Genomic DNA, 20,275 nt, shown 5'->3' on the forward strand with positions numbered 1-20,275 from the left:
TACAAGTGAGTACAAAGGAGGGATACATAATGCAAAAACAGGTGTTCTATCTTCCTTCCTTGTTCTCCTTGCCAAAATGCAGTCGTCCAAGATGTTATCATTACCCCGTGCATGCGAAGTGGAAAGCGGGGTTAAGCAATCGGTTCACTTTCTGTCCACAAATGTCAATTTATGAACGAGGAACAACTTTATTTTATTTGAATGTTATATGTTTAATATGAATGGGAACATGAATCAGAAAATGAACCTGCAGTTTCGCAAGTATTTGGCTCTGAATTTGTCTCGATTGCACATGCAAACAGAGGAGTGGGATAATGTTTTTTTACTCTGTGTGCCTGCCTAGCAGTGCAACAAAATTTAAAATCATTCCAAACAAGAAACTTGTTGTTTTCAAGGAACTCATAAAGGACACAAACAACAGGCACAAAGAACTAATGTCACGTGTTAAATAGGGTGGTGTAAAAGATGCTGCATCAACTGTGGTAAACTTCAGAATTTTAGTTTTTCTCTGACCTTAAAAATCTTTTTCTTTTTTGTTTTCTCAATGCAATTATATACTTGTACACCGTGGAACGCATCCCCTTTATGGAACTTTCAAAACCTTTCCTTTTAGCAGGACTTGGACAAAATATTATTGCATTTTACATCATCATGACCACATTTGCTGCTTACAGACCCCACCCATGTCCTTGTTTGTCAAGACTGCATGGGATATTTTCTATGAACTCTCTAGTTTGCAACATTTCCACCCCTGCCTGTTAACCCTGCCTCCAATGTGTATGTTCTCTGTGTACCATAGAGGAAGAGGAAGACATGCTGGTGCGTGATCGTGCTTTGCTCTACCTTCGGCTACTGCAGGCTGGCCCGGAATGCACGCGTCACGTTGTCTGCGGCTCTGACTCGGAGTCTCGACCCGTCGACCATTCAAAATCGGATGTGCTTTCCCGAGGAACTTTGGCTGAATGTTTGCTTCCTGCATTTGGCTCGTTTTGCCTGCTGTCCGAGAAGGATGCGTGGCTCTGCAGTTTTGCTGCAGAGGAGCAGTCTAGTGACAGTATAAAGTGCGATGAAATTGGTGATGCAGATCCAGGTGAGGGATAAGTTGTAGAAATTGTTGATTTTTTTTGTCTTCCCAAAGACAACATAATTGGAAAAATATATTCTCGAATGTTCAAAACGCTTAATTATACTGTATGCTGAATGTTTTATTGTCAACACTGGAGTTTATTTTTCCTCAAGCTTCTTTTGCTCATTTGCTGTGACCAAAACCACAGTATGTACTGAAATGAGAACGGCACTCGGTGGAGCACATACCTCTGCCACGCTGAATAGTTTATGTTTTGTATATCACTGATAGGCCGGATCTGCATCCGGACCTGAACCAAAATCTAATCGGCTTGTTCTTGTCACCTACCCAACTCGTCCACCAACTGTTGGCGTAATGACAGGGTTAATTGTGCCGATATGGAAGGGGAAGGGTGATGTTCAAGATCCGGGGAAATGCAGGGGCATTATATTCCTCAGTCATATAATGAAGCTGCTGGAGAGGATTCTGGATGGGAGGATGAGGAAGAGGGTAAATATGGAGATCAGAAAAGAGAAGCAGGGGTTTAGAAAGGGTAGGCGGATGATGGATGGGATGTTCACACTGAGACAGCTGGTGGACCAGAGGTTGGAGGTGCAAGGTGAGATGGCATTGGGATTTGTGGATCTGGAGAAGGCCGATGGCACTGCCCCAAGAGAGTTGATGATGGTGACACTGAGATAGATGGGAGTGTCAGAAGCAGAAGTGAGGTTGTGGAAGGGATGTACAAACAAGGGAACGAAGGGAAGAGTCTTGGTTGGTCCTGTGATGTCTGAGGAATTCAGCATGAACATCGGTTTGAGGCAGGGAAGCTCTCTCGGCCCACTCATGTTTGTCATGGTGATGGAACTGGTCAACAAGAAGGTGAGCTTGATGTGTAGTATTGGGAGGAATCTGCATGCGGACGATCTTGCAGTTGTGGTGGAGAGTGGGCGGGAGATGCAGAAAGTACTGGAGGAGTGGAAGGAGGCATTTGGGAAGCATGGACTGAAGATGAGTATGGAGAAGACTAAGGTGATGTGGGTCAGGCAGCAGAGAAAGGAAATGAATATCAGGTTAGAGGGGAAGGAGATCAGGCAGGGAAATAGGTTTTATTTTCAGGGAGGAACAGTGACCGGGGATGGTAAGTCCGAGGCAGAGGTGCGGAGGAGGATTCAGGTGAGTGTGAATGTGTGGAGGAGGGTGGAGGGAGTAATGGCAGACAGAAAGATATCAAGAAAATTGAAAGGGAAGGTTCTGATGTCATGTGTAATGCCGGCCTACCTTTTCAGTCTGGAGACAGTGGCACTGACAGAGAGAAACAACAGAGGCTGCAGGTTTGCGAGAACAACTGGGTCAGGAGGATTTTGGGAGTGAAGAGGGTGGGTAGAAGGAGTATGGATGAACTGAGGGAGGAGATTGGTGTGCAGAAGAGCTTGACGGGGAGATTGGTGAAATGCTGGCTGAAATGGGCTGGACACTTGGTGCGGATATGGGAAGTGAGAATGTCAGAGTGGACAGGTTGAGGGAGCAAGGTAGGAGGAAAAGAGGTAGACTGCAGTTGAAATTGGAGGATTGTGTGAGGAGGGATATCAGTAAGGTAGATGGTTGGTGGTTGGAGAGTGGAGATAGTTGGTTGAGGACAGGGGGGTGGAGGAGTATCGTGGTCAAGGCAGGGCAGAATCGTGGTGCCATTGGACCTCACCCCTTATGAAGAAGAATAAGAATAAGAAATCATCATTCCATACTGTAATATCAACCAAATATGAAATCACAAATACTTATTCTCTTTTAGCAAAGTTCTCCAGGTTTATGACTTGTTGGTGAAATGACTGATCTAATCACCATTACCTGATGAAATCTGTCCCTTGGACAGTACAGGCTATCGAAGATGCATCTGTTAATGTTGTGATATATTGCTTATGAAAAGACTTTGACCAATGACAAATGTGAGAACTTTTCTTGAAACATTTACATGTTTTAATGCCCTTCGAAAATGTCTAAATCCTGCTATAAACTGGGAGCAGGATGGCCAACTTTATCTCGTTATTGCAAATTTGAAGCTCAATTTCAAGTCAATCAGTGTAACAAAGTCCTTGCTGATGCATTGGGCTGTTCTTGCTGGCAGCATACGTCGATCATCAACGCATAACGGCACGTTGTAGTTGGTTGTCCCGGGAACAGCACTTGAATCAGAAGTGAATGAGAAACTTGTGTTTAATCAACCGGCGATTGTGGATCTAAATACCTGCTCGCATTTTGTGGGTATTGGTAAGTCTGATTTTTTTCATAAATCACAAAACTTCTTTGAGATAGCCCTTTTGTGATGGCTTTGCACGATTCGACGGCATTCGTCGAATGGATTTTCCGGTTACGCTCCAAGATTTGAGCACCGTTGATGGAAATTGACAAAACAAAACTGACCGAGAGGTCACAAAAGCACGGTAATGTTTCGGGTGAAAACGATAGTGGACTGAAGACATGGTGAAATTACAAAGAAGATGTGGTTTAGCTCAAAGTGATAAAAGATCAAAGCAAAGCAAATGCATTTCTCATTGCACAAGCTTTCAATTTATTTTTGGGAGTGGGCACTGCGCTATGTTTTCAATTGAAAAGCTCCCCTTGCATCAAGTTTGAGGCACGTTTTGGCCAATTCAGGTGCCATTCTATCAGATAACTGGAAGCAACGTGATCCAGCATCCTGCCGCTGAAGACATCCGAGCATCAGGTTGGCCATCCTGGTCCTCATCTGTACACACTATAAGGCTCGTCACAGAGCCTGTACACACACTCAGGGCAAGGACACAATAATTGTATGAATCTTGGAGAACACGATTCAAACATACAAGATAAGCGATCAGACTGTGATGCCAACCAAGCCGCCCTCGTCATCATTCCGTGACGAACTTTTAATCTTCCTTTTAATCATGTCTTCAATCATCCATGAAAAACCACCCATTTGCTTAAAGTTCACATTCTGCAGACAATTATCCACACCTGCTCTTTCAAACCAGACATTGCTCTAGGTGGCCTTTCTATATGTACTAAAGATGTATGAGACAAATTGGCAATTTGAGATTGTTTGGAGTTTTAATGGTTTCCCTTGTTAATGTGTAGGTGTTTGATTTTTGTGCCAAAGATGTTCAGATGTCGTCTGTCGTTGGTGGCTGCTGTAAATAATTTCATTTGTTGAATATTAATAACCTCTGCCACTGAAGGTGGACAGAGGTTATGTTTTCGCTCCTGTTTGTCTGTGAGCAGGATATCTCAGAAAGTGAAGGACAGATTCGGTAGCAACTTGGTGTGTGACAAGGACCAATTGATTCGATTTTGATGAAGATCCGGATCAGGATGCCATAATTTTTCATTCCAAGATATAAACTTCTCAATGTATAATGCACATACCAGTCATCCACAGCGGATTTCACATCCACTAACACTCAAACTCTTGGACAGCATCGCTGTGCTATAAAACTGACCCACCCAAAACAGCCCGTTTGTAATTCTTCTTCTTTTTCTTCTTCTGTACAGACAGCCCAGCTCAAAATTATATTTAAGTTCAGTACTTGGATTCAACATGAATCGAGTGCATTTTACAGTGGGGAGGTCCATGACTACTCAATTTTCATAACTTGAAAGGATACCACAAAGTAGGCTGAGCTGTCTGCATACATATGCATAGGACAATGAAAGGCCAAGAAGAGTGACAGGGACAATGCCTGTCAATCAGCCTGATGCAGTGGGCCCGTGGTGGCCAAGGACCATTCACACCTATAAGGGTGTGGCCAACGGTGGACTATTCCGTGCAGCCCCACAACAGAAAACCATTATCAAGTCTGATTCCTGTTCAGTCTTCACGTCCTTTGTGTTCCTCTGTTCATGTCCAACCAGCGGTTTTAACATATTTTCATAGTGCAATCAAAATAAAATTCTCCAGCAAAATGTAAATCCATTTTCAAAAAGTACAGAAAAAAGTATTAAAAATCTTTTTTTTTTAATGTAAAAGGAAGTGGAGATGGTATGCCAAAAATTATGTAAACAAGGACGGATGGTCACAAGAAATGATTTTGTGAAATAATCCCTGCATCTTTCTGTGACCAATGGTTGTTACCTGCAAATGACGCTGCACATCTCTTGTGTGCATGCACACGCGTGGCATTGGTTATCTCCATACACGAGTTTCAGAATGTGGAACGGAGTCCTCCCAGGTCTTAAAGTATAAAGCAAGTGGAAATCATGATTCAAGATTCAGTAAGGGATCATGATCCATGGACCAATTTGTAAAGTTTTCTTGAATGAAAGTTTTGTTCCGAGGGCTCTTGTCAGGATAATCAACGAGCCCCGGACAGCTTTCAACTGTAGTTCGTTTGTAGTAATATTTCCAGGGATGGTTTTTAATATCTCCGTGAAGTTCTTTATTATCATTCCATCATTCCCACTGCTCCAACTATCACTGGTACAATTTTGTCATTTTTTAACTTCCAACATCTTTTCACTTCATTTTTGAGGTCTTTTTATCTGGTCATATTCTTTATTTCTGCATTGTTTATGATAAAATCGCTGGGTACTAACACGTCAATTAGCAATGCCTTCTTTTCTTTTTTGCACCAAAGTACGATATCCGGCTCAATGCTTTGTTACCTCGCACATGTGAATAGAAAAGCGGGGTTAAGCAATTGGTTCATGTTTGTCCTTCCATCCGTCTGTCTGTCTGATGAGTTTATGATTGAGGAATAGCTTATTTCCATTGAATGTTATATTTTGAACATGAATAGGAATACAAGTTTCACATTTTACCACACTTTAGCCTTGAATTTGTCACGATCGCACATGCGCAGAAAAGAGTGAGATAATATTTTGACTCTGTCTGCCTGCCTGGCAGTCAAACAAAATTGAAAATAATTTCCAACAGGAGGCTTACTGTTTTTAATGAAGTCATAAAGGACACGAACAACAGGCACATATAATTAATGTAACGTATTAGATAGGGTGGTGGAATAGACACTGGGGAAAACGTCAGTAAAACCCAGAATTCATTTATTTAAACATCTTTTAATCCTTTATTGAAGACTGCAAAACACAAATCGCCTTCATCATATTTCCAAAAACTATGCTATATGCCGATATATAGCATGAGAGGGCGTGGTATATATGTATCGGGGTGAAAAAGAGGCTGTCATGGCGATGTAAGTATGCGGCTGATTGACGCTGCGTTCTTTGGTGATCAATAAAACCTCCATCTCCTACATTGCGAATCGACATAGTCTTATTACAGTGTATAAGGGTGGTTGGTGTGTAAGAGTTCTTCAGTAGCGCTAAACTTCCAGAAGTACAGGAGGGTCTTGCCATTCTTCATGGAGTTGCTCTATCACGATTAATTTATTGAGGGAAGGTTTGCGGATTGTGGCCAATGCGCTCGAATAATTGCAGGTTGATGAACTATTTCCCACATTTATTCACCTAATGGACCGTCAATACAATAACCCTCTCAAACCCTCCAACATCATCATCTCCATCAACACGTCTTTATCGTCACCATCGTCAACATCTCCATCGCATTACTGGATCAAGTTTTATCATCATTATTATTTAAAGTAAGTTTCATGATCTTAATAAGTCAAGACAATAAACGTTATTTTATGTTCTTAACTATTTAATTCATGAAAATAAATAGCACAAAAACAATGCGCAAACATGTCAATTTTAAAGTTGAAGTTCCTCACCATATTTTCCCCATTACCCCTGTGAAAGTTTGCGCATCGCTGATTTGTGGTTTATGGGGATTTTCAAGATTGTATCCCCCGAGAACGGCAAGGCCCTCCTGTATATACTTGAATACTGCATGGGGTATCGTGTTCGATGAACTCTCTAGTTTTCTATGTTCACATTTGATGGGACACCAGGTCGTACGTGAGCGTTATTTCCTTGTTTTTAGTGATTACTTTTGGTTCATGTCTCCATGATTTTTCTGGAACTGGGATATTGAGATTTTTGTAGATGTGCCAGGGGATTACTCCACATACCTTGTTGTGATTTTGTGTGTGCAGTTGTTCTGACATGAGTTGTTTTTTTTTTAAACATCCCAATAGGAGGTGGCTCGTGCTTTTTATGGTTCTACCTTGCAGAACCTACACGTGTCTGATTGACTCAGTCCTGCCATTTTCTTAAAGCCATTGGTATAGTGTCCCTAGTCTGAGGCATTTATAATGATTTGTTTCCATCCTAGTCGAGCTGACCTCTGATTAGCCATTTCATTGAGCCTTGTTTGCCTGTGCCCATTCTGTCCAATTTTTTTTTTTGTACCTCCCTGATCTTTACTCGTTCTTCCAGTTGTCAGTGCACTTCTGTTGGTATTTTGTTTAATATTTTTGTTTTGTCTTTTTTGCAATTGTTGGGGCTATATTCGTTGCCGTTTCGGTTTCATGTGTGACATCTTCATTCGCACCTGTCTTTGGAAATTTTTTTGCAAGGTGGGTTAGTGATACCCTGTCTGGTTTGCTTTCTTCGTGTTTGCATACAAATTGGATTTGGTAGTCTGTTAAGTTTTTCATGCACTCAGCCAATCCTACCATTGTCACTCTGTACACTTTGTTGAGCTCCATCAGGCCACTACCTCCTCCTCATCTCGGCAGGTACATTCTCGGGATGTTTTGATTTTTGTAAAACATTTTGTGCACGGTGAGGAGTTTCCTTGTTTTGATGTCTAGTTTATTGATTTCCACTTGTGGTTGATGTATTTATGTCGAATTTTATGCTGTCCGTTTCTGTTGGTTTACCTTGCATGAATGTGCACCAAGTGCACTTATCGTAAATTAATGCGTTTAAGCAAGCAACATAGGCTATCATTGAAAATAGAATCGACATACACTGGATAGGCAACAACCATTATTCGAAGAGAGATGTAGGGATCCTTTCACAAAATATTTTATTGTGACCATCCCTTCCTTGTTTACATGCTTTTTGGCATACAATCCCAACATCATTTACATCATTTTTTATTATTATTACTTGTAGGAATTGCTGTTGTTTTATTATTACTTGTAACAATTGCTGTGAATGAAATGACATCATGATGTCGTGTTTCTGCTTCCTATTCTTATTCTTAATCATTTAGGTCCTCGGGCAAAAATAATATTTGATTTTTCAGCACATTATAGAATGTATTGGATAATAGTCATGCAAACGGTTTAATGTTCACTGATGTATTGTGTTCAGAGCGGAGTACCATTGAACGAGATGCACCAGGCATGGTTTCATCAACACAATCTGCAGTTCCACTTCTGAAATCGCTGGCTCCACCATCACAATCTGCAACTCCTCCTCCAGAATCACTGGCTCCACCATCACAATCTGCTACTCCACCCTCACAGTCACCGGCTCCACCATCACAGTCACCGGCTCCACCCTCACAGTCACCGGCTCCACCCTCACAGTCACCGGCTCCACCCTCACAGTCACCGGCTCCACCCTCACAGTCACCGGCTCCACCCTCACAGTCTCAAGTTCCACCTCGGGAATCACTGATTCCACCCTCACAATCTGCAACTCCTCCTCCAGAATCACTGGCTCCACCATCACAATCTGCTGCTCCACCATCACAGTCACCGGCTCCACCCTCACAGTCACCGGCTCCACCCTCACAGTCACCGGCTCCACCCTCACAGTCACCGGCTCCACCCTCACAGTCTCAAGTTCCACCTCGGGAATCACTGATTCCACCCTCACAATCTGAAGCACCTCTTTCGGAGTCACTGGCTCCACCTTCATATTCTCCAGCTACAACAACATTGGAGTTATGCCATATGGCACTTGCACCAGCACAGTTTGAAGCACTTTGGAAGGCATGGTCTCCCACTGTAACTGTCTTTCTTCACTGGAATGACTATCAAGCCATTGACAGCACAGAGTCATCAGTCTTGATGTTTTCAGATGAAGCAAATGATCAGACTGGCTGGATCGCTGTTGGAGCACAGCTGCTGCAGCCAGCTCTCCATGCTGTCGGGGTGACTGTCATAGCTGTCAGCCGACAAGAGGTCCACCCATGGAAAGCTTACGTTTGTGCTCATGAACAAAGAGGCACCCTGATGTTGGCTAATCTGCAACTAGATCAAGAACCTCTAGTGCTTGCAGTAACGGTGAAAGAAGCATCAGATGACAAGGCTCTATGCGAAGCCTTTGCACAGTTGCTGGGAAGTGTTCTTCACTCGCTCTGCACAGTCTCCAGCTCCACCCTCACTTTCAGGCCGGTGGTGCCTGTGTCAGGATCCAAATGGATGGAGAATGGCACTACCGATGTATTTTCTGTACCCATTACTTGCAGTGATGCCGTACAAGACACCACTGGGCCTGGAGTTTAATACCGATGCATTTTTTTTTTTACTTTGTACTTCATTGTCAGGATGTATATTGCAAGTATAATCTGTAGCAACAAATAGAACAGTCCTTTTGGTTTCCTTGAGAACTTTCACGTGACCAATGAAACCATTAATTATGTACAAATTGCTCCAGCAGCAGGTGCGCATTCTTTGCACATGCATCAGATACAAGTTATTATTCTGCATCAAAGTAACAGTGAATGTGTATTTAATGAAAACCTGAAAATTCAATTGAAAGTCTTTGCATTGAGAGAATTGATGTGCATTTATTTATTTGTTTATTTATTTAATTATAATTCATAATCACCCTCCCCAAACTTGGGTTGCGAACTCCAATGAACTCTTTCACTTCCCCTTTTCCCTCTAATATAAATCAAGCCCCAAAAGTTTGTAATTGGTGGACAGTGTGAGGACAATTTGGTATTTATAGATTACTCTCAGACACACACTGACTCACTGATTTAAAAACAAACAAAAAAAAAACCGTTGAGTACTTTGTTGGTTAGCGAGAAAGTTTAAATTTGGCATACATGCAACTCCAAGCTACCGTTCCAGAAAACAATTATAGAACTGTCCTTAAACGATGATATCTGCAGGAAAAAGTCAGGCGGTGGAGCCTCACTGCTGAGGGAGCCTGGAGAGGGCTAGAGCTCAAGGACTGTGGGCCGGTGGTGCTTCAGGGGTCGAGTTTGGACTGCACACAAATAAAGAGCTCACACTGCTCACTCATTTATAACTTAATTCACTTTATTTATCTGCTTGGAGAAGGTAAGCACAATGCACTAGTAAAATGGAACAGCACTCGGTATAGCGCATACCTCCATCAGGCTGAACAGTTTACCTTTTGTATCCCACTGATAGGCCGGATTTGCATCGGTACCTTAACCAAAATCTAAACAACTTGTCATTGTCACCTACCCAACTAATCCACCAAGTTTTGTCAAAACTCGTCTACCCTTTGAGACATTGCGCTGTGTGTCATTTTTGGCTCTATCTCTCAATGGTGAAGAATCACTTCAAAATTCGAGTATCCGGATCCGAATCAGACCTTCACCAAAATCGAATCAATTCGTCCTCGTCACACATCAAACTTTGTCCACTTAAAAATTCGAGTATCCGGATCCGAATCAGACCTTCACCAAAATCGAATCAATTCGTCCTCGTCACACATCAAACTTTGTCCACTTAAAAATTCGAGTATCCGGATCCGAATCAGACCTTCACCAAAATCGAATCAATTCGTCCTCGTCACACATCAAACTTTGTCCGAATCCATCCATAACTTTTCAAAATATCCTGCTTGCAGGCAGACAAACAAACAAACATAGGTGAAAACATAACCTCCATCCACCTTCAGTGGTGGAGGTAATAATAATCTTAATTGCAATTGTTCAACCATGATTGTTTTGATTTAAAAACACAACTCATTTGAGGACATTCTCCAGGTAATTAAAAGTCAAAATTATCAGGTAATTTTTCAATTGACTGGAACGGCAGATTTAATTTGTAGTTCACAATGAGCATGTTATTTTGGTGGTTCTTGATCACAGCCAGTGTTTCCTGATGTTTGTTTCAATAAACAGTTGAACAATGCTGTTTGTTGAAGGTGGTTAAAAGCAGTGTTTAAAGGCATAGTAGTGTAATTAAGTGGGAGCTGTTTGGGTTCTGTTTTCAATTCAACAAAAATATTGTATTGCCGTGCCAGCAGTGGGAGGTGAATTTTTCGAGCACGTGTTGCAGTGTAAACATGAGGCCAGCTGTCCCGTGTGCACATTGAGGATCAGATGCTATCTTTCATTAGATATCCTTTTAAAAGATACTAAATTCACTGTAACGAGGCGGTGACAGCCGAAAGTGAAGGTCAACACCGTTTGCAGTCTTAAAATGCTCGGAGAGACATGATTGAAGAAATGGACCTTCCTTGGATCTTGATGGTCAAAGGAGAAACGATCTTGATAATCATCATTTCGTATGCAGCCTTCGGCTGCTGGTTGCATGATTGCTGGGAGCGCAGCTGTACCACTGAAGCATTGCCCCCTGTTCCCAGCGAGCTGGTACTCATTTTGATGACCTCGGAAGGATGACAGGCTGAGTCAACCAACCTGGTGTTATTTAACAGCACAACAGGGGCTCAAACTCAAGACCCTTAGATATTAAGCCAGCAACCTTAACCGTGAAGCCACCACCAGGTTTAGACAATCTTGATGAAAGACAGGAGATGAAACTTGTATGTTTACCCTTTTTTGTCCCTTTTCTTTCTTTATTATAAAAAGTGCGTAAATGCCGTTTAACGTAAAAGATGCCATCATTTTGGGTTTTTGATGCAAGGTCTTAACAATACTTGTGGTCCCGTTCATAACAGCATATTGTGTCTGAACTTTGTCTCGGTTGCAGCTATACGAGCAGGCTGCCATCTGTTTGTTTGCCAATGATATGTTTGTACAGCAGTTTGCCCAGGGCACCGAGGCTCACACACCTGCTGTGATCTTCAAAGCTAAAATTTCACTCGCATCAGGCACTGCTGGGACACCAGGTTGGGGGTGAGAAGGTACAGCTGTAGTAAAGACTCAGAACTTGTGGTTTCAATATTCTAAGTTTGTCAATATGGGCAGTTTTCCATGGTTGAAGAAGGAGAATGATAACTGAAATGCGATTTGGTAAAAGGCGTACAGCTCTACAAGTTATCAATTTCTCGACTGCAGATTCATCCATCAATTTTTTCATACTTCACTTAACAGATTTAAACAGCTTCCAGTCTTCATCAGGTGTTCAATCAGAAAACCTTAAAAGTCACACGTTCCTTTTCGAGATCTGCAAACGGTGCAGGCAGGAATGGTCGGAATTTTACCATCTTTGGATATCAGGAAAGTTCTTGGCTGGGAGAAGGCTGAAGCCACAAAAGGCGATGAATTTCCATGGAATGTCTTCTCGAAATTTAAGTCGCCATCTTGAACAGGGTTTACTTAAAAAAAAATTTTTTTGAGGTTAAATGACATTGGATACTTCCAACGGATTATTGGTATTGTGATTATTATTTCATATGCAGCCTGTGGCTGCTGGTTGCATCATTTCTGGGAGTACAGCTGTGCTGCTGATGCAGTGCCCGTTTCCAGTAAGATAGTACTCATTTTGCCGACCTTGGAAGGATGACAGGCTGAATCAACCCACGGAGCGTTACTTTACATGACAGGGGCTCAAACTCAAGACCCCTAAGATCTCAAGCCAGCCACCTTAACCGTTAAGCGAACACCAGGCTTTTTATTGGCATGACATTCCTGAAACTGACCTCCATATTGTTCACAATAAGCAATTGATTCTACGTGTAAGGGTGAAATGTTATTGTTTTATGTCTTTTAAACAGAGGTGTGGTAGAATCAGGTACTCAATGGTGTTTGTAAAGTTTTAATCTGGTTGTGGTTTTGCAGGAAAACAAGCAACCGTTTTGTTTGATGCAGCAAAGAAGCTTCCACAACGTGGATCTTGGTGGGACTGTGTGACATCCAAACCGAACTTTGTGTTGATATGTCGTCGCGTTTGTCGAACGTGCACTAATGCCTCGGTTACCGAAGGTGGATGGAGGTTACGTATTCACCCATGTTTGCTTGTGAGCAAAATATCTCAAAGTTTTGGATGGCTTTGGACGAAACTTGGTGGAGAGGTTAGGTGTGCGACGACGAATTGATTCGATTTTGGTGAAGATCCAGGTCCGGATACAAGAATTTTTAGATCCTCGTGGAGGATCTCCAAGTTTTACTCACGTTGTTGTTCTTGTGGACTTGTTTGTTTCACAGCCTACAGTTTTCATAGAAACTTCCTGAAACTTGGCATATATATGTAAAAATACCCTGCGCAGACGGTAACCATCTCCGATTTTGAAAATTCCTCCGAGAAAAAAAAAGTTATGACGTCAAAATATCTCCGCTAATGGAAATCGCCTAAAAAAAATCTCAAACTAGGCAAGCTTTTTGAATTCTGTTTGCGGGAATCGAACAGGGCATTAGCAGAGATGAATTGCCGCACATATGATACATCACTATGACGTCATATCAATTTTTATGACGTCATTTCTATTTTTTGACATTTTTTGTTTCACAACCCAGAGTTTTCATCGGATCTTGGTGAAACTTGCCATGTATGTGCAGAAAGCAGGCAGTAACCATCTCCGATTTTGGAAATTTCTCCTAGAAAAAAAGTTATGACGTCAAAATATCTCCGCTAATGGAAATCGCCTGAATAATTATCTCAAACTCGGCAAGCTTTTTGAATTCTGTTTGAGGGAATCGAACAGGGCATTAGCAGAGATGAATTACCGCACATATGATACATCACTATGACGTCACATCAATTTTTATGACGTCATTCCTATTTTTTGCTTGTTTGTTTCACAGCCTACATTTTTCATCGAAACTTCCTGAAACTTGGCATATATATGTAAAAATACCCTGCGCAGACAGTAACCATCTCCGATTTTGAAAATTCCTCCAAGAAAAAAAGTTATGACGTCAAAATATCTCCGCTGATGGAAATCGCCTAAAAAATTATCTCAAACTCGGCAAGCTTTTTGAATTCTGTTTGCGGGAATCGAACAGGGCATTAGCAGAGATGAATTACCGCACATATGATACATCACTATGACGTCATATCAATTTTTATGACGTCATTCCTATTTTTTGACTTTTTGTTTCACAACCCAGAGTTTTCATCGGATCTTCGTGAAACTTGCCATGTATATGCAGAAAGCCCACACGCAGGTAGTAACCATCTCCGATTTTGGAAATTCTTCCTAAAAAAAAAAGTTGACGTCATAATATCGCCGCTAATGGAAATCGCCTATACCATTATCTCCGAAACGAGGCAAGCTGTTTGAATTTTTGTTTGCGGAAATCAAGCCGTGCATTAGCACAGATAATTTATTGCAAACCTGATACATCAAAATGACGTCATATTCGTTTTATGACGTCATCATTAAGAGGACGAGGATCTTAGTTCATTCGTGCTTGTTATTTTATTACCTCCGCCACCGAAGGTGGAGGAGGTTGTTTTCGCCCCCTCTCTGTCTGTGTGTAGGATATCAAAAAGTTCTGGACAGATTCGGATGAAACTTGGTGGACACGTTGGGTGTGTGCCAAGGAAGAATTGATTCGATTTTGGTGAAGATTCAGATCACATCTCGAAGGCAGATCTGGGTACGAGAATTTTTTTTTTTTAAGTGATTCTTCACCATTGAGAGATAGGGCCAAAAGCGATATAGTACTGTATTGGGCCCGATATGTCGTCGTGGATCAGGCATTACATGGCAGAGGTATGCGCTCTACCGAGTGCCCTTCTCGTTTCATCAGTGATTCCTCACCATTGAGAGATGGGGTTAAAACCAAGACTGGATTTTGCATGGTATATCAAAACGTTCCGGACGGATTCGGAGGAAACTTGGTGGATAAGTTGGAGAGTTGAGAAGAACAAGCCCATTCGACTTTGGTTCAGATCTGCATCCAGATCCGGCCAATCAGTGTGATACAAAACGTAAACGGTTCAACCTACTGGAGGTTCGTACTCCACCGAATGCCATATAATGTACTTTTACATGAATTGCAAGGACGTTCGGAGGCAATGGAACAACACATATGGTGTATGGAATTTGAAGCTGGGTTCTCATGATAACCAAGACCTGAGACCTTCGACAACACATGATGTGTGGGATGTGAACCTAGATTCCCATGAATACCTTTTTTCTTGAATGAAGAAGTACATCAAGTAGACATTGGCCAAACCTATGGTACACAGGATTTGAACCTGGGTTCCTTGAATCATGAGCCAGGGATTCAGATGGGAACATTAACACGCTAACTGATTCTGTGGGTAGCTGACGGTCCTCAAATCATGAATTGAAAATGTTAATGTTACGTACAGTGCACACCGAATACGGGTGATCGTCATCGTTGGTGGAATATCATCTGCAGGTAGTTAATTTAAAGGGCATGAACACAGACAGGAGAGAACCAATCAAGATGCTCACATTATGGTTATGAAGTTAAAACAACACACGTGGAAGGAAATTCCAGGTACCTGTGAAAGAGAACCAGAAAACAAGTGCTTTTCAGGTGTTTTGAGAGAACGATGAAAGAAAAACAAAGGAGGTGAGGATGATCTGCGTTTTTTTTTTGGCCAATCCACATCGGTGGAGCAATAATGGGAATGAAAGGAAATTTTGGAGAAAAAAAAAACAACAAATCACACCAACAGCTTATTTGGTCGATTGATCTCGATGGACGTGCCAGAGGGTCCAACAGTGCTGCGTGCACTCATTCGTGCATGCGGCACTGGGCTGGACTGCCAGCTGGTGTCGCTGACGCGGCCCGTCCACTCCAACATGGTGACGTAGAGGAGGGCTCGTCCAATGGAGACGCTGGAGGGGCGGGGCAGACTCGAGGACGTGACGGTGCGGACGGCGTCACGTGGGGCATCTCGTCCAATCAAATTATTATCCCCAGCCGAGTCCATCAACGCCTCAGCAATGATCTCTTCCTGTCCATCGCTTAATTCATCTCTCCATAAATATATTCTTCTACTCTTCCATTTTATCCTTCTTTTGTTTTTTTTTTTTTTAATTCTTATTCTTTCTTTTTCCCTTCCCGTTACTCTCTGCCTCCCATCCACGATCCCCCCCGCCCCTCCCTCAGCAGCGCTGTCACTGCGCTCGTACCTCGCCCATCCTTGTGTGGTTTTCTCCGTCCGAGCAGGTTATCGAGCCCGGGCTGGTTCCGCCGTCCTTGACTGGAATATTTCATCACCTTTAGATGATAATCATCCAAACAAATCCTCATCCTCATCCTCATCCTCGCCGCTTTTTAAACAGGAGCCCGAAGGGTTTTTCTCCGTTTCGCTTTCCTCCTATCGCTGTGTTTAATGTTTGTCTCGCAGCAGGAACATCATATTGCTTCCTCATAACGGAACATCTGCCGTGAATGACTAAAGCCCCGATGAATCACCCCGGCCATGGACACGCGACGTGTCATGTCGGTACGTTTGTTTTTATTCACCTCTTTCCTCGTGTTGTGTCACTCGCTCTCTCTCTCTCTCTCCTACTCTATATCCTCTCGGAGCGGGCGGGGCGGGACGGGCCGCACCCGGGCCGATCGGGTCTAAGCAGGTAGGAGAGCAGCATGTACCATTCGTGTGGAAATCCACTTCATGACACCCATTCATGTGTGATTCCGATTTGTGACGTCATAATCATTAATAAATAAATGATAAAATGGATTAAATTTTTTTATTTATTTATTTGCTCTTTTTTGTTTCGAGGCATAAATTGTGCTCCACCATGAAGGTATAAATCTTAGTCTGCAAACACCTGAATGCCACACGGACACCATCCGAGTTTGGAGGTGATGTGTCGGCATAATTTATGTGTGACGTCAGTGCCGTGTCAAACCGAGGGTCAGTGTGCTCCTGTCGTTACATTTATGATTCCTGACTGCAAACCTCCTAACTGGTGATCAGCATGGCAGAGACAATCTGTTCGTGTGGCAGACGACACTTTTTGCCAACAGGTCATGCAGCAAGTGCTGTGATGGGACTCAATCTATGCCCTGCTGCCTCGTCAATTTAGGGGGCTCCATATACACACGCACGCACACACACGTACATACGTGTATGTGTGTATATATTGTTATATATATATATATATATATATATATATATATATATATATATATATATATATATATATATATATATTTTTTTTTTTTTTATGCATATATTTTATTTATATATGAATATATATATATATATATATATTTTAATTGATGTGTGTATATATATATATTTTAATTGATGTGTATATATATATATATATATATATATTTTATGCATATATTTTATTTATATATGAATATATATATGTAGATATATATATATATATATTTTTTAATTGATGTGTATATATATATATATATATATATATATATTTTTTTTTCACCTGCATTTCATATTATTTCTTAAAATTATTTATATTTTCATTTATGAATGTTTTACGATGGTTCTGTGAATTATTTTCATTTTCCTGGTGCATTGGCTTCGATGTCTGTTGGCACGAAAAATTTCTGTGCTTCCTCATTGTCTCAGGTCGCTCACCTGCATGTTTTTTCATTTATTTATATTTTCATTTATGGATGCTTTCTGATGGTTCTGTGATTTCCCCCTTCCCCCCTCCCCCTCCCTTCCCCCGGTATATCTGCTTCGATGTGTGTCAGCATGCAAAATTTCAGCTTGCTATGTCACCTGGAAGGTCCTGAACATTAACAACAAACCGTGCTTCCCCATTGCCTTGGGTCACTCGCCTACATTCATTTTTTTCCCATTAAAAAAAAAATCATTTATTTACATTTTCATGCTTCCTGACGGTTCTGTGATTTTCTTTTTGATTTTTTTTTTCCCCGGTGTAGCAGCTTTGATGTCTGTCGGCACGTAAAATTTCAGCTTTCTATGTCACCTAGAACGTCCCGAACATTAATATGAGTCAGTGAGTGGTTAGAACGAGCTTTATATGGAGCTTCTTACCTACCTACCTGAATCTTTTTGTTTACATTTTTGCTCCATTTTTTCTTTTTTTTAATGTCAGTCCTGATCAGGTCGTGTAGACTGTAGAGGTAGCAAACCTACCTTTGAACTGTCTGGGCTGGGCTCAATTCCCAACCCGACACAGCTGTCACCCGATGCTGCCCAGGCAGGGCGAGGAGGCATCAATGCTCGTGCCATCCCTCGGGTGGATCTTAGGTTGGGTGTCTCGTCCACTCACATTAGTTGGTAGCTGTTAAAGATCCACGCTATCTTTCACGAAGAGTAGGTGAGTCTTCTCCAGCATTCTGAGCACAATGCAAGTTTCTTCCTGAATCGAGCGTCAGGCCTGGCTGGCCAAGCTGGTTCGTCCAAAGACAGGCCAGAAAACATCCCCCTCACCCAACCCCACAAGAAAGTGGGGTTAATTGTTTCTGCGAAAGAAGAAGTACTAGTTCAATGAAGTGTCCATTCTGGTATGTATGTCGAAGCGAATGTTTTTATTCAATAATTTTTTTGGAATTATCTCATTTCTTGCAATAAACTTGTTCTACCTCCACATGTACGTTAGTACTGCAGCATAGCAAACCGATTGTTCAAATTTGCATAAAAGCACCAAAATTGGTACACATGTAGAATAATGTATTCCGAACAATTCCAGATATGGAGCCACCCGAGATTTTGCCTTTGTCAGCCAAAGCTGACCAAGGCAAAATCTCGGGTGGCTCCATATCTATAATTGTTCGGAATACATTATTCTACATGTGTACCAATTTTGGTGCTTTTATGCAAATTTGAACAATTGATCTGAAATATCAGACTACGCTGCTGGACTACATCCCTTTTGAATGAATTTGCACATTTCACACATGAACAACCAACCATGGTTGTGCAGTGTTGCTCTCGTTATCTTTTGGTGGAACGCTTCGAGTTCTGGGTTCAACCTGCATCGAAATGAAGGGTCAATCGTAAATGTGAACGAGTCTGTTTTAGAAACAGATTGGGAAAAAAATGAAATTTCTGAAAAACATGAATAATTTGTGTTTTTTTTATTTATTATTACTTCGTATGTAATCCGTGGCTGCTGGTCGCCTCATTGTTAGGAGTGTGGCTGTGCCGCTGGTGCAGTGTCCCCTGTTTCCAGTGAGCTGGTACTCATTTTGCTGACCTCGGAAGGATGACGGGCCGAATCAACCCACCTTGTGTTATGTAGCGACACGACAGGGGCTCAAGCTCAAAACCCTCGAATCTTAAGCCATAACCGTTAAGCCAACACCAGGCATAATTTGCAGTGAAAACATGTATCTTGTCGAGGTCCTTTATCAATTTGATGCACCCTGTTTTGTGGGAGGAGGGACCTGGAGGGAGGAGGATCAGGAGTCGTATCGTGATCATATTTATTTGTTATCTGATACTCTGTATGTTTAATAATCATGTTCATTATTATCCGGTGAAGTCACATCATTCACAGCATATACATAAGAGGTTTTAAGATCTTAGTTAATCAACAATTCCCATAAAATTCATTTTTATAAATTTCCCAGTTTAGTACTCTTCTCTTATTTGAAATGTGTAATGCACTTTTGTTTGATTTTAAGCATCATTTACTACAGTAGTTGCTTTGGCATTGTGGTATTGAATTGCAGAGACAATGTTCCAATGCATACTGTACTATACTGTACTTGGTGACCGGGAATTTTGGACCCGTGTCTCCCCATGGCACATACAGGGGGTAGCGTTGGTGATGGTCAACATATCCGGTGTATTTGTGTACCTAATTGATGGATTGCTCCTTACTATTCGACTTGTTTGCTTTGTTTATGATGCATATGATGTGGTTATTGTTAGTTTTATTTGTCATCTCTGCAACTGCTCATATTCTCCTTTTTACTTTGCTTCTTTTTTGGAAACATGATCATGGCTCTCCGAAGAGGTAGAACGAAATGGAAAGGGGAAACACCAACAGCAGAGTAGAAGTGAGAGTGAGATCAAGGGGAAGGGGGGAGAAGGAAACATGGGGATGAACAAGCTGCACACAAGCTGAATGAAACACGGCAAGAAGAGGAAGGGGAAGGTGGGGATGAAACAGAAAAGGAACAAACCAACCAACAACTAACAGTTGAGGGAGTGGGGGTGGGGTGGGGGGGTCACAATAACCTGACAAGGGAGAGCTTGGGAATGGGGTCATTTGGGGTTAGAAGACATCATTAGTATGGATGGGGGATGACGAGGTAGTGGTGAACAGTCCTCTTGAAACCATGGGGGGGGGGGCACAATGGGACTG

The 20,275-nt window shown here is 41.9% G+C and overlaps 2 protein-coding genes across 7 annotated transcripts in view; both read left to right on the plus strand.

Annotated features, from left to right (window-relative positions):
- LOC147027751 (AP-4 complex subunit beta-1-like) overlaps positions 1 to 11,030 on the plus strand; it is a 36,548-nt gene extending 25,518 nt beyond the window's left edge. The window contains exons 10-11 of the mRNA XM_085877318.1: positions 800 to 1,090; positions 8,279 to 11,030. Coding sequence (XP_085733444.1) covers positions 800 to 1,090; positions 8,279 to 9,420 — 1,433 coding nt within the window. The 3' untranslated portion in view covers positions 9,421 to 11,030. The remainder of the gene's footprint in view (positions 1 to 799; positions 1,091 to 8,278) is intronic.
- Positions 11,031 to 15,923: 4,893 nt separating this feature from the next.
- Positions 15,924 to 20,275, plus strand: part of LOC147027752 (ELKS/Rab6-interacting/CAST family member 1-like) — a 434,885-nt gene continuing 430,533 nt past the window's right edge. For 3 of the 6 annotated variants that reach the window (XM_085877320.1, XM_085877323.1, XM_085877322.1), the window contains exon 1: positions 15,925 to 16,455. Coding sequence is in view for 1 of the 6 variants with exons in the window: in XM_085877324.1 (XP_085733450.1) it covers positions 16,432 to 16,455 (24 nt within the window). In the remaining 5 variants the exon portion in view is untranslated. Of the gene's footprint in view, positions 16,456 to 20,275 lie in introns of all 6 variants that reach the window. The other 3 variants (XM_085877321.1, XM_085877319.1, XM_085877324.1) reach the window with 3 other exon arrangements.

This window comes from Eptatretus burgeri, chromosome 4, assembly GCF_056783735.1.
Source record: "Eptatretus burgeri isolate ZD-2024b chromosome 4, Ebu_testis_v1, whole genome shotgun sequence".
Taxonomy (NCBI): Eukaryota; Metazoa; Chordata; class Myxini; order Myxiniformes; family Myxinidae; genus Eptatretus; species Eptatretus burgeri.